At 41.3% G+C, this 12,830-nt stretch overlaps 1 protein-coding gene across 10 annotated transcripts in view; it reads left to right on the top strand.

The window, feature by feature from the left end:
* PTPRD (protein tyrosine phosphatase, receptor type D) overlaps nt 1-12,830 on the top strand; it is a 416,835-nt gene that overhangs the window by 106,531 nt on the left and 297,474 nt on the right. For all 10 annotated transcript variants that reach the window (XM_008054819.1, XM_008054818.1, XM_008054813.1 and 7 more), the window contains exon 3: nt 6-147. In XM_008054819.1, coding sequence (XP_008053010.1) covers nt 6-147 — 142 coding nt within the window. The remainder of the gene's footprint in view (nt 1-5; nt 148-12,830) is intronic.

The following is a 12,830-nucleotide window of genomic DNA, read 5'->3' as shown; positions in this document are numbered from 1 at the left end:
AATAGGTAATAGAGTTTGACGATGGATCTGGATCAGTTCTCAGAATACAGCCCTTACGGACTCCGCGGGATGAGGCCATTTATGAATGTGTGGCCTCAAATAATGTGGGAGAAATAAGTGTATCCACCAGACTCACAGTTTTACGTGGTAAGTGCTCAAGTGCAAGGTTGCTGTTTGTGTCACTGTTGCAATTCCGTATCTCAGGTGTTGTTGTTGTTGTTGTTGTTTTTGGTAGGATCGTTAAGAAGACTAGCATTGCCATGACGCTTAAATGGGAAACGAATTTAAATAAAATGTTTTTAAGAGTCAGACTTCAGTTAGACAGTGGGCACCTTTTCTCGTGATGGGTCTTAAAGAATTGCTAATCAGGGTTAGAACGAAAAAGCCATGAGAAGCATTGATTTCAAGTGCCAGATACTATTTGAATTTTGGTAGATAATTTAGAAAGGAAACTCTTTTGTATGTTAGCTTTACTTGTGCATGAATTTTTCATCCCTCCCTCAGCAGCTGCGTTTACAACCTACCAAAGCTGACACTGTTGCTGGCAAAATGAAAGAAACAACCTCAACCTTAAGAAATTGGTCAGAACCAAGAATACGAAAGGCATCTTTCTTCTTTATGTCAAAACATATGTTTTTGTTTCAGTCTTTTATCTTTCTTGAACCAACATGTACCGATGCGAGTAAGCTGGGACGGTGAACCTTTTTCTGTGCCTCCCTGTTGCTTATGTGATTTGACAAAGCACGGAACGACTTGTCAAATCTCCAGTACAGCATGTTCACTTTCTAGACTTCTTTCCAGTGGTGGTGCTGAAGATTAAAGGCTAATGAGGAAGGCTCTGTTGTGAATCTCAAATTCCGTCTTTTATGCAGAGTTGAGGACATCGCCTCATTTGGTGCCTCGGGGTTGGCATTTCCAGATGAAAACTTCTGTGCCTCTATTATCTCTTTCTCACATGCTTTGCCTGTTCGTTTTCTTTTTCTTTGCTACATTTTGCTCTCTTCCAGAGTTTAGGAGAGTAGACTTTCCTGAGATGAAGGGACTTGGAAAGAAGGGATCCAAATCAGGGAGGAGCTTCTCCGAATTCAGAGAATTTCTCCTCCATTCCATTTGTTTCCGTTGAGGGATGTGATTACTTTGTATCTTTTATAAAGTCAAGAAGATTTTCCTTTCAGATCTGTTTGGTACCACATCTTGGTCTCTCAAGAAGGCACACTTATGGATATTGTTGAGAACCTATTTATTTGGAGGTTAGCAGTAATTAGTGACATAGGCCAAGTTTACCTAGATAATTTGAGATGTTAAGAAACACACGTAGAATATCTAAGAAGCAAAATTAATTGGTTAATTAAGGAAGCTGAGAAAATGAGATTGTTTACATACACATCCTGAAATATGTTCTAAATAAGGTAAATACCAGCCAGGCTCGGTGGCTCAGCCTGTAATCCCGCACCTTTGGGAGGCTGAGGTGAGTGGATTGCCTGAGCTCGCGGGTTCAAGACCCGCCTGGGCAGCGAGACCTCATCTCTACAGTAAATCAAAAAATCTGCCAGGTGTGGTAGCGCGCGCCTGTAGTTCCGGCTACTCGGAAGGCTGAAGCGGAAGGATCGCCGGAGCCCAGCAGGTCGAGGCTGCGGTGGCCGGGAGCGGCCACTGCACTCCAGTCTGGGCGACAGAGTGAGACTCCAACTCAAAAAAAAAAAAAAAAAGGAAAATACCTCACTAAGTCGCAAAGGAAAGAGTAACAACTGGTTATGTGTCTTCTAAATGCATGTCAAAACAGACAAATCAGAGATGAGCTACCTTTTTGGTCATTATGACCAGCTAAGGTAGTGTAGGAAGTTGTCCGTCCCCTGATACACACACAGAAATGTTGACAAAATGTCTGAAAATAAAATGAAATGCACATTATGACTTGCAGACAAGAAAGAGAATTTTCCAGGTGCTAAAAACAAGGTAGAGGTTTCCCAAGCAAAGACAGTTGTCGTCTTATAACCCAACATAATAACCAAGCGGCACATATGCTTTAGTGATGAAGTTTTAACTCTCCAGCAGGATGCAGACATATGTGAAATAAGACTGGAGTAACAGGAACGAGGCGAGCTTTCTGCATGTGGGTGAGGCTCCTTGCACTGTTCCCACCGTGCAATACTCAGAGCCCAGAAGCTTAACATGAAAACTGGTCGGATAAGGGTACCTGACCTCAAACCAGGCGAAGTGGGGACCAAAGGGAGGCCCAAACTTTACCTGTACAATGACCGCTTGTATATCTAATCCTGAATTGTACCCCATACCTTAAAAACAAAACAAAAACTGATCAGAAACAGTGAATCCCACAGAGTGTGGAACAGGCACCCTTGAAAGCACTCACCCCACAGAGACGCCCCATAGTTCATGGCATATGAACCTAGGGAAGGCCATTCCTACCGAACGGTCTCCTGGGTACTAATTCTAAGACAGTTAAACCAGCTGCAACCCACGAGGGACTGTAAGCCCCTAAGCATTGAGGGCAGAAATCATAGTCTGTAATCTATAGGTAACGGAACTGTATGAAAGGGTTTTTCAATACATGTGAATAAAATATTTGAAAAGGGAGGGGAAGAAATGAAATATATTAGGCAAGAACAAGACATCAGAAAAAAAAGAATAGACAGAGTTAGAAGTCAGATTTTAGAACTGGAAGGAATCTTAGAGATGGTGTTTATGCACGCTATGATATGTACTATGGAAAGTATACATATATGTGAGTATACATACATACGTATACATATTCTTGGAGGGTCTGAAAACTGATGCCAATTTTTAGGTGTTCATATCTAAAGCAAAAACTGACTCGTTTGTGAATCTCCTTACAAGATTTTAATCTCCATTTATTTACCTAGTTTAAAACCAGTCCTGTCATGTAGAACGTGTATTACAAAGATATAGTAAAATAAAATTTATCAGAAACTTTTTTGAGCCCTTTCACCTTCTAAATCTCCTGAACATTTTTTTTATTTTTTATTTTTTTTTTGAGTCAGAGTGTCACTCTGTTGCCCAGGCTGGAGTGCAGTGGCATGCTCACAGCCATCGCAGCCTCAACCTGCGGGGCTTAGGTGATCCTTCTGCCTCAGCCTTCCAGGTAGCTGGAACTAAAGGCCTGTGCCCCTATGCTTAGCTAATTTTTTGAAATTTATTTATTGTAGAGATGAGGTCTTGCCAAGTTGCCCAGGTTGGTATTGAACCCATGGGCTCAGGCAATCCTCTCACCTCAGCCTCCCAAAGTGCTGGGATTATAGGCATGAGCCACCTGACAGTTTTTTTTATTTTTTATTTTTAGAGTTGGAGTCTTACTCTGTCATCCAGGCTGGAGTACAATGGCATGCTCACAGCCACCACAACCTCGACCACCTGGGCTCAGATGATCCTTCTGCCTCAGCCTTCCAAGTAGCTAGAACTACAGGCATGCACCACTACACCTGGCTAATTTTTTGATTTATTGTAGAGATGAGGTCTTGTCAAGTTGCCCAGGAAGGTCTCAAACCCGTGGGATCAGTCAATCCTCTCACCTCAGCCTCCCAAAGTGCTGGGATTATAGGTGTGAGCCACTGTGCCCAATTCCCTGAACTTTTTAAAAAGGAAGTAAAGAAAGGAGTGGCAGTCATTTGTTTACCTTAATCTTTGTGCATTTGATGAAGACAGTAATGAAAAGTTGGAGAAAAATATCACTTTGCTTGGAAGGTCACATGGATTAATGCTCGTCTGCTTCCCAACTGACTGGAGTTCCACCATCTTATCTGCATTTATACAACTAGCCCCCACATAAAACAAATGCATGTGAAAATTTTAATGTGATTTTGACTTTCTATGAGAATATCTGTTGTATAAAAGTACATGTGTATGAAAATGTATGATTCGAGTAAAGAAGTTAACCCTTCCTACTTTTTCAAAGACGGTATTTAGCAGTTTTCGAAATGTTTCATGAGAAAAACTTAAAGATATTTCAGATAATGGGAGAGTAGTCTAAACATAACCTTAAAACGGAATACTTTTATGCATCCTTGTTGGGTGAAATGCATGGAGATGGGAATTCTCTTTGTTTCCTAGAGTCACTCCTTTGTTTAAAAATTCTAAACATTGTTAATTCTAGTAATAATAGCCTTTTAACCATATTCCAGTGGAACACTGACATTTGTATTCTTTGAACACCACGAGCAGTTAAACTCAGTGCTTGCAAGGAGGTTTGCGCCACAGTCAGCGAGCTTTGCATCCGAAGCTCACTTTCTCTTGTGAGCGTGTCGGCCGGCACTCAGGTCCCCGCCCTGTGGTAGATGGAGACCACTTTACCCTTCCGTCCAGTGGTCCTCCTCGGGTTCCCCTTTTGTCCACATGGGTCATTTAGTTTCTCTCCACTTTGCTGACAAATGCCCAAAATGTCATGATGGATTTTGTCTGAGCCAACTGGATGAAAATCACTCATTCACGACACACAAGCTACTGGAGAAACTAATTACTTGGAGATTCAAACATCTGACCTGTGTTTGGTGAAGAAGATATTGAAAGAATACTCTGGCCACCCATCAGCCTTGAGGGGAGAGTTTTGGGGAAAACCTTCCCTTTGTCACTTGTTTCAATTTACCCTGGCTCTCAGAAACTGTTTTCAGAAGGAAGGATAACCACAAGCTCAGACTGAACGTGCCCCGAAATAAGATATATGGGCGATTAACCATTTGTACCGTCAGGTGGTTCACAGAGGAAGGAAGAAGCCAGGGATGGGGGTGTTGAATGTGGTGCTTGTGTCCTCTAGGTCACTGCAATTTTTTTGATGGTCTTGACTGTGGAGAGAAGCCAATACCGGTTCATCGGTTACTTAGCAGTTTAGGAAGTGGAGCAGAACTGGTGTACACCTGTTTTCCCTTGTATACACAACACAAGTGGGGGCCGCGGGACTCACTGAGGGCTTATTAAGGGCTGTGCCTTAACTAATTGTGGAATGCTGTTAAGGACGATGGATTAGCTGCCAGGCTCTCAGCGAGGGGCAATCGTAGGCCAGAGAGGGTATGTGAAGAAGAGGCGTTATCCTCGTGAAATTGGTTCTGTCTGTGTCTCTAGTTTGCTGGCCACAACTTCTTCCCGACCTAAGCTGTCAGCAGGAGATCATGTAATACAAATATCTGTAGTGATAACTCGGGATGGAAATGTTCCCTCGGAAAGACGTTATCCATTACTGGGCCGGGAAAATGAGGTATCACCATCGGTAGACATTTCTTTCTAGTAAGAACCCAGGGGCACCTGACGGCCCCAAAAAGCCATTCTTTTTGCCTGCTTGCTCTCCCTTCTCTGAGAGAAAGTTCTGGAAGAATTTAATCAACTGTGTCTCCAAGCCTCTGGCTGCATGTGTTTCGTGAAGTCAGTTTTTATCGAGTAGCAATCAGAAAATATATAGTTTGTGGTCATAACAAACGGCATGTTGGAGGTCATCTTTAAAAGCTCAGTGGATTGTTTTCAGGGACTTGCCCCTTCCCAAACAGCACTGTCCTCTAAACCACCACCACCACCACCACCACCACCACAAAACCAGATATAATACAGAACACCGCTGCTCTTATCTCCTTATAGGAAACTAACTTATTTGTAAAACAGAGTATAATTATTGTCTAAAATGGGTAGTTGACCGTCTATGAGGCATTTCAGTTATCTACTTCAGCAAATATATTTCATCCAATGATACTTCTGTGTGTACATCTAATCTACATACCAATACATCGTTTGCGAGTATAATCACCATCAGGGCAAAAGATGCCATGCAAAATACCCAAGCCCAGGGTCATTTGGATTCCAGCCCTACCGCTGTCACTTCATAGCTGTGGCATCTTGAGCAAGTCGTTTAACTTCCCTGTTCTTCTTCCCCCCTCCCTTCTTATTTTTATTTTTATTTTTTGCCTCAGATACACAGAGAGGGTCTTGGATTGGTGATTAGATCAGTCAGATCCTTCTCTTTAGCTTTCTGGGATTCACTGGGTTGCCTGTTTCAGCAAGTTGGTTCTCGCAGGATGGGTGAAATATGCTCCCTGAAGGTGACTGTTACTGAGAGAGTAAAACACACAGTGAGCAGTTGGATGAGACAGAGAAGGCACTGCATTGGGAAAGAGAGAGAAATGTTTGCATAATATGTCTGTTTCAAAAAAAAAAATCGAAACCATTATAGCAGTTGTTAAAAAAAAAAAAAAACATACAACTTTTACAATCTTTCAGGGAGAAGGCAGTCAACTATCTCTGCCATTGTGCAGTACCCTGCGATCAGAATTAGCATGTTCATTACAGTCTCATTTTATTAATGCCTCTTTTTGAAGATGAACACAGTTGTCCCCGCTGTGAAAATGGTACTTTGCCGTTTATGCTATAAAGTGGTCTCGGCTGGGGATCCAGGCTAGGAGCATTAAAGAACAAAGCACAGCTGCTTGACTGTCACACAAAAGGATTTTTATGAAAGACTGAAACAAAAGGAAGGGTGGCCAGCACGGAACAAACTTGCTGACCATTTTGGTACTGAGTGAAGATGACTTGAAAAGGCTTATAAAATAATTGAGTGTTTGGAATAAATGGATACCGGCGTGATAATGCCTTCGTGGGCACTGCGTTTCCACGTTGGTGAAAGGTGAGCGTCTCACCTTTGATAGTGTGGTCCTTAGACCTTAAAAATAACTTTTTAAAGACGTTATCCGTGTCTGCAAAGACAGAAACCCGTGTGTACAGTCCACGGGAGATCCTAGTAAGACGAGATGCTGAAACTGTGAATATAGCCTCTCTCTGTACTTGCGCCCTTAATGAATATCACCACCATTCTTTTTACAAGCCCTGGGCATATGTTCAACATAGACAACCCAAACAAATAAGTGGCATAACTTAAGCCAAACCCACCAACAACTTCCTTCCTATTTGGAAGGGCCACTCTGAAAAGCTACTTAATCGCTGTATAGGGGCCGGGAGCGGTGGCTCACGCCTGTCATCCCAGAACTTTGGGAGGTAGAGGCAAGAGGATTGCCTGAATCCAGGGCTTCGAGACCAGTCTGAACAACTTGGCAAGACCGCATCTCTACAATAAATTAAAAAATTAGCCGGGCGTGGTAGCACAACGTCTATAGTTTCAACTACTTGGAAGGCTGAGGTGGAAGGATTGCCCGAGCTCGGCAGGTTGAGGCTGTGGTGGTCATGAGCGTGCCACTGAACTCCAGCCTGGGCGACAGAATGAGATTCTTACTTAAAAAAATAAAACACACACACACACACAAAATCCCTGCTAATATTTGGGAGAAAGTGTATGTGTGAGCAGAGGTTGTTCATGTTTCCCTGTGATCTGTCGTCTGAGGACTTCTAAGTTGGTGATGCATGCTTCTTCTTTGAAGCTATTACTTGTTTTGCTACACGGAGATTATGTCTTAAAAGGGTTCAGAAAGAATGAGTACACTCTAAATCATTGCATTGCTTTGATATCATATTAAATTGTTATTTTTAATAATTTTGAAATGAACATAAAATCAGTGTGAGTGTTAACTGCTGATTAACTTGTTCATAGAACCATAAAAATGTGGAGCTGAAAGGGAATTTGGTGTTTAAGAGTTTGAAGAGATTTGGCCTTGGTCATACAACCAAGATTTTCTTTGGGTTCTATGAAGTCTGGAGTGATCCCTGCTGATGATGTGGGGCAGTATCCTTCAGCGCTTTAGATACTTACATTTGGCCTACAAGATACCATCCTGGGAGAATAATGTTCTTCTAGCTGACCAGTCCGCAGACAAGCATGATGGGAAAAAAAAAAAAACCTGCCAGAGAGCCATGGGTGTGTAAAGTGTGCCCAGATGCTACTTGGATGACACATCATGGGAGGGAGAAGTCCACTGGGTTGAGACTGATAGAATATGTCGCATTCTATAAGGCAGAGCTAGTGTGGGAGAGAATCGGAGCCAGGGAAGCTTCATGAGCAAAGTAGCAGAGGTTAGCGATCACTAAATATGGTGGTGGGTGGTGCATTAGGGTTCTCTGAAGAAGAATAGCCGAGAGGATGTACACCTCTGTGGGAAGAGATTTACTATACACAAAATGGCTCTCAGAACGAATGAGGCTGACGAGTCCCAAATCTGCTTAGTCACTCCATCAGCGGGAGGCCCAGGAGGTCTGATGGTGTGGCTGTTGTCCAAAGGCCAGCAGGCTGAAGCCCAGGGAGGGCAGATGCTTTAGACTGCGTCCAAAGGCAGGAAAACCCTGGTGCCCAAATTCAAACTCTTGCTTCCTCGGGGCAGGGTCAGCTGTATTCTCCTCGTTCCTCTACCTGATTGGGTGAGGGTCACCCACTTGAGGGAGGACAGTCTGCTTTACTCGATGCCCTGAATGAAACAGTAATCTCATCCCAATACATCCTTCCAGTAGCACTCAGAATAATATCTGACCAAATATCTGGGCACCTCATGGCCCACTTAAGTTGACACATAAAATTCCCAGTCATTTACACATAATTGATGTTTCTACTTTAAAGCTGGATATGCGGTTACTTTCATTGGTGAAATTTGAGCAATTTTTAAAAATTCAACATTCTGGTTTACAAAATTAGTTTTATTTTAAGCCACTAATTAAGATATAGTTTTAAAAGCTATGCATGCATAATTTATTGGCATTTGGGGCACAGATATACCAAATGACTCATCTAGGGTTTAATTATCAAAGTTCTAATTACATCTCTCCTTAGAAGAGCAAGTCACTTATTATACCTTATTAAAAAAACAATGACTTGTGAATTAATGCCACATTAAACACAACAATGATGACATACATCTTAGTATTCTTAATATATTTTACTAAAGATAGCAAGATTTTTTCCCCAACTACTAGGCAACTGGGGAATAGTAAGAAAATTTTAAGACTATCTTATCTGTCATCTTTCAATATGAACTGCATTTTAATTTTCACTTAATAACTTTCCATGCCTTTCTTTTTTTGTATCTTAGATAGAACTTTACCTTTGATTTTTAAAGTTTACTCTTGTATTATATGTATATTATTTTCCTCTTTTAACACAATGGAGTTTTTTTTAACTAACAAGTTTTGGTTTTAAGTGTCACACTATTAATATTTTTCTCAAATGCCTGATGATGTCTGTGTTCAAGTTTAAAATTTGATTGTACTTTGGATTTTCTTAGAGGAGATTCTGCCTTATTTTTTACATTTTATTATTTTTATTTCAAAGATGTGGGGTCCAATTCAGGGTTAGGTGCATATATGGGCATTGTACAGGTAAAGTTTGGGCCTCTCTTTGATCCTCGCGTTGCCTGGTTTGAGATCGGGTATCCTTTTGATGATGTGTGCCCCCCCCAATTCTGCCTTTTTAAAGAGTATGTACCACTGAGGATGATCAACTCTAAATCCATCCAAATTACAGAAACAAAGAACAGAGTACTCTATGTTCTCACTCATAAGCGGACCTTGAACAATGACAATACCATAAGAAAGAAAGCAATTGGCAGTACTGGGAAACCGTCAGGGGAGGGGGGTGGGATTGGCAGTTGAGGGAAACTGCTAGGGGATGGAGGGGTATACCCCATCAGCAAGGGTACCTGCATAATCACCGTTTGTATACCTAACCCTGAATTGTATCCCACATCTTTATAATTTTAAAAAGTAGTATAAACCAAAAGAGCTCCTTACAAGCATAAAGCTATGTGTAATAAGTAAGACTAGCACATCAATATTAATGGCTTTCAGATATTTTCTGCCTTTCTACGTATTGGCATACTTAGTTCTTTTTGTTTATTTACTTGTTGTTTAAATAACTGTAGTCTATCATTTACCAGACAACTACAAGATTAAATATGGTAGAAGCGTATATGCTTATAAAAAACTTTTTTTTTATTTTTTGAGTTGGAGGCACATTCTTGCGCAGGCTGGAGTGCAGTGGCACGCTCATGGCTACTGCAGCCTTGACCTGTGGGGCTCAGGCGATCTTTCCACCTCAGCCTTCCAAGTAGCTGGACCTACAGTTGTGCATTACCACGCCCAGCTAATTTTTTTTTATTTATCGTAGAGACTAGGTCTCATCAAGTTGCCCAGGCTGGTCTTGAAACCCCGGGCTCAGGTAATCCTCTCGCCTCGGCCTCTCAAAATGCTGGGATTACAAGCTAGAGCCACCACACCTGGCTGATGTTTATAAAATTTTGATGGATTTTAATAAAGTTAGTGATTCATCAATATTTATGCGAAAACTCTTCTGAAGTGGCATACTTGCATTGTGAGTGTAGCATATGTATGTGTGCATGACCTGCTTGCTTGAAAGCACTTTTCACCATGTGAAAAGATCCTCTTTATTTCTTGAGACTTTTATCCTATATATTCCCCTCCATTGCATTTTTCTATGACCAAGAAATGCTCCTGGCCCCTACTGGGCACCCAACAGATATTGGTGGAGTGAATGTCCACATAGAGGGACATATAGATATGGTGATATAGACATATACAACACAGCAAGAAATCATTTGGGCAGGAATGAGTCTCACTTTACACTTACTGGACAGTGTGACCATCATTATTTCCGGGGCCTCCGTAGGATGGAGAGTATGACAGACAGCCAGAAAGTCAAGGCAAATGGAAAGAGAACTGCAAAGAGAGACAGTGAAACAAAGGGAATGAGCAGAAGTGCTCTTTTAGCCAGACAAACATGAGTTTACATTAGCATCCCACCGCTTCTTACTTGGATGAGGATAGACATGTTATTCAAGTCTAAATGTTACATCCCTCATCTACAGAGCGGGGTCAATCCTAGCTATGGTTCAGGGTTGTTTTGGAAAGTTAATGGTATGTGTTCGTGTAGCATGTAGCACAGTGACTCGAGTTAAGAAGTTGCTGAAAAATGTTAATTTTCTTCCTTCTTCCTTTATTATTCCTTTGAAGCTGAGCTATTTGTGTTTGCTCTCATTACGACCGAATCCCCAGCAACTAGAACAGAGCTGGGCACCTAGTAATTTAGTAAACGTTTGTTATATGAATGGACATGGTGTGTTGACGGGAGGGGAAGGCCAAGAGCCCTGGAGAAGGAGTTTTCTGTGTCTTCGTTGACAGTGCTTAATTAGAGGGCTGAAAATCAGCTTTTCACGTGGAAATGAGGTGATAGAAGCATCTGAAAATATGCATGTATTACCAAGTTACCTTGAAAGGCGAAAAGATCATTTATTGGTGCAACGCTCAAACATACAATCATGGGAATTTTAGTTTCTCTTTCTTGCCCTTTTACACCTGTGCTTATTTATGTTGTGTTAACATCTCCATATCCTTCAAGGTGCTTAGGCGTTAGGACCAGGTAGAAAGTTGCTTGGATTGGACTCCCTAGGTTACACCAGGGCCAGACTTAAAATGTGATGTCTGTTCTGTTACATCTAGACTATCCTAGGTCACAGAATAGATAAAAAGCTGTAATTGTTTTCCAATTTCTGTGAAAATGGAGCATCATTAGTGATATATTTTAGAAGTAGGAAAATATCATACATTATTTAAGCATTTACAGTGGTAATAGAAGAAGTTTGTTTTGGGGGGTTTTTTGTTTGTTTGTTTTGGCTTTTTAGATCGTCTCTGTTACCAGCCTTGGTGTAGGAAGTGATAGAAAGTGTAGTCATGATTGCAGGTTCCACAGACAGACAGACCCAAGTTCAAATCTTGACTCCATGATTTGCTCCGTGGCAACGTGTGCCTTTCTTGACCTCTCTAAACTTCAGCTTCTTTATGTGTCCGGTGGTGATAGAGAGGCATGCTGCCTAAACTTGAGAGGTGGTTACTGGTTACAAGAGCTGATCCAAATAAAACTTTTGGCAAAATTCCAGGCACTCAGGAAGTGCACGTTGTTGTTTTGGTTATCATTATCATCGGCAGTATTGTTATGATCGATACTATTATAATTATCAGGAGTTAATGTTAAATTATCTGATGAAAGGGCACTGCTCCATTTGAGAAGCAGGATTTTCTGGCACACACAAAACTATCTTTCTAAGGCCAGGAAAATACATAATTTTATTCTCCTTGAGCCAGGCTACGTTGTCCACTAAATAATCGTGTGGTCCAGATATGTGAGCCAACATCTGGCCATCATGGAGCCCACAAGGTATTTGGAATTTGAATGTCATATGTCCTAAGTGATTGGGGAGTATACTTAAGAGAAAACAAGAGGCGATTTTCATTTTATTCTAAACAGAGTTGTCTGCATGCTTAGACTAGAGGTTTTGTAAGGGCAGGGTTTTGTTTTGCTCAAGACTGTACACAAGGCTATTAGCACAATGCTTGACACGTTACACGTGATACGTTTCAGTAAATATTTGTTGATTGAATGAATGAATGACCAGTTAAGAAGTTTCTAAATATTTTTTTCTTCCAGACTATTGGATTTAAGTTTTTATTTAAAAAAAAAAATCAGAAGTATCAGAATATGTTGCATCCACATCTAAGATACACATTGCAATAGATGAGAAGCTCTCTGTATCCATTCATTCATTTATTCAATCTCCATGCCAAGGGGTGTGCTAAGCTGGGGACATAAAAAGATGGGAAAGATATTACCCCCGCTTGCCTTCAAGGAAGCTACAGTCGCTGTTTGGTGGGAAGCCATCATTTTGGTTAAAATGACAAGGCACTTATACATTTATACTGTGGTTAGTGAAGATGAAGACTATTTTTAGAAGAAAGGTGTTCTCAGTAATTCAGCTTACACCTTTCCCATCTAGTACTTGCAGTGAGAACTAATGTCTCCTTGAAGATTCCGTCAGTACCACAGAAAGGTTTGTTGAAATGTAAGATGTTTGACATGCCGCCTCATCTGA

This window comes from Carlito syrichta, unplaced genomic scaffold, assembly GCF_000164805.1.
Source record: "Carlito syrichta isolate Samal-C Ts95f unplaced genomic scaffold, Tarsius_syrichta-2.0.1 Scaffold301531, whole genome shotgun sequence".
Classification (NCBI taxonomy): domain Eukaryota; kingdom Metazoa; phylum Chordata; class Mammalia; order Primates; family Tarsiidae; genus Carlito; species Carlito syrichta.
This window is presented reverse-complemented; position numbering and strand designations above follow the sequence as displayed.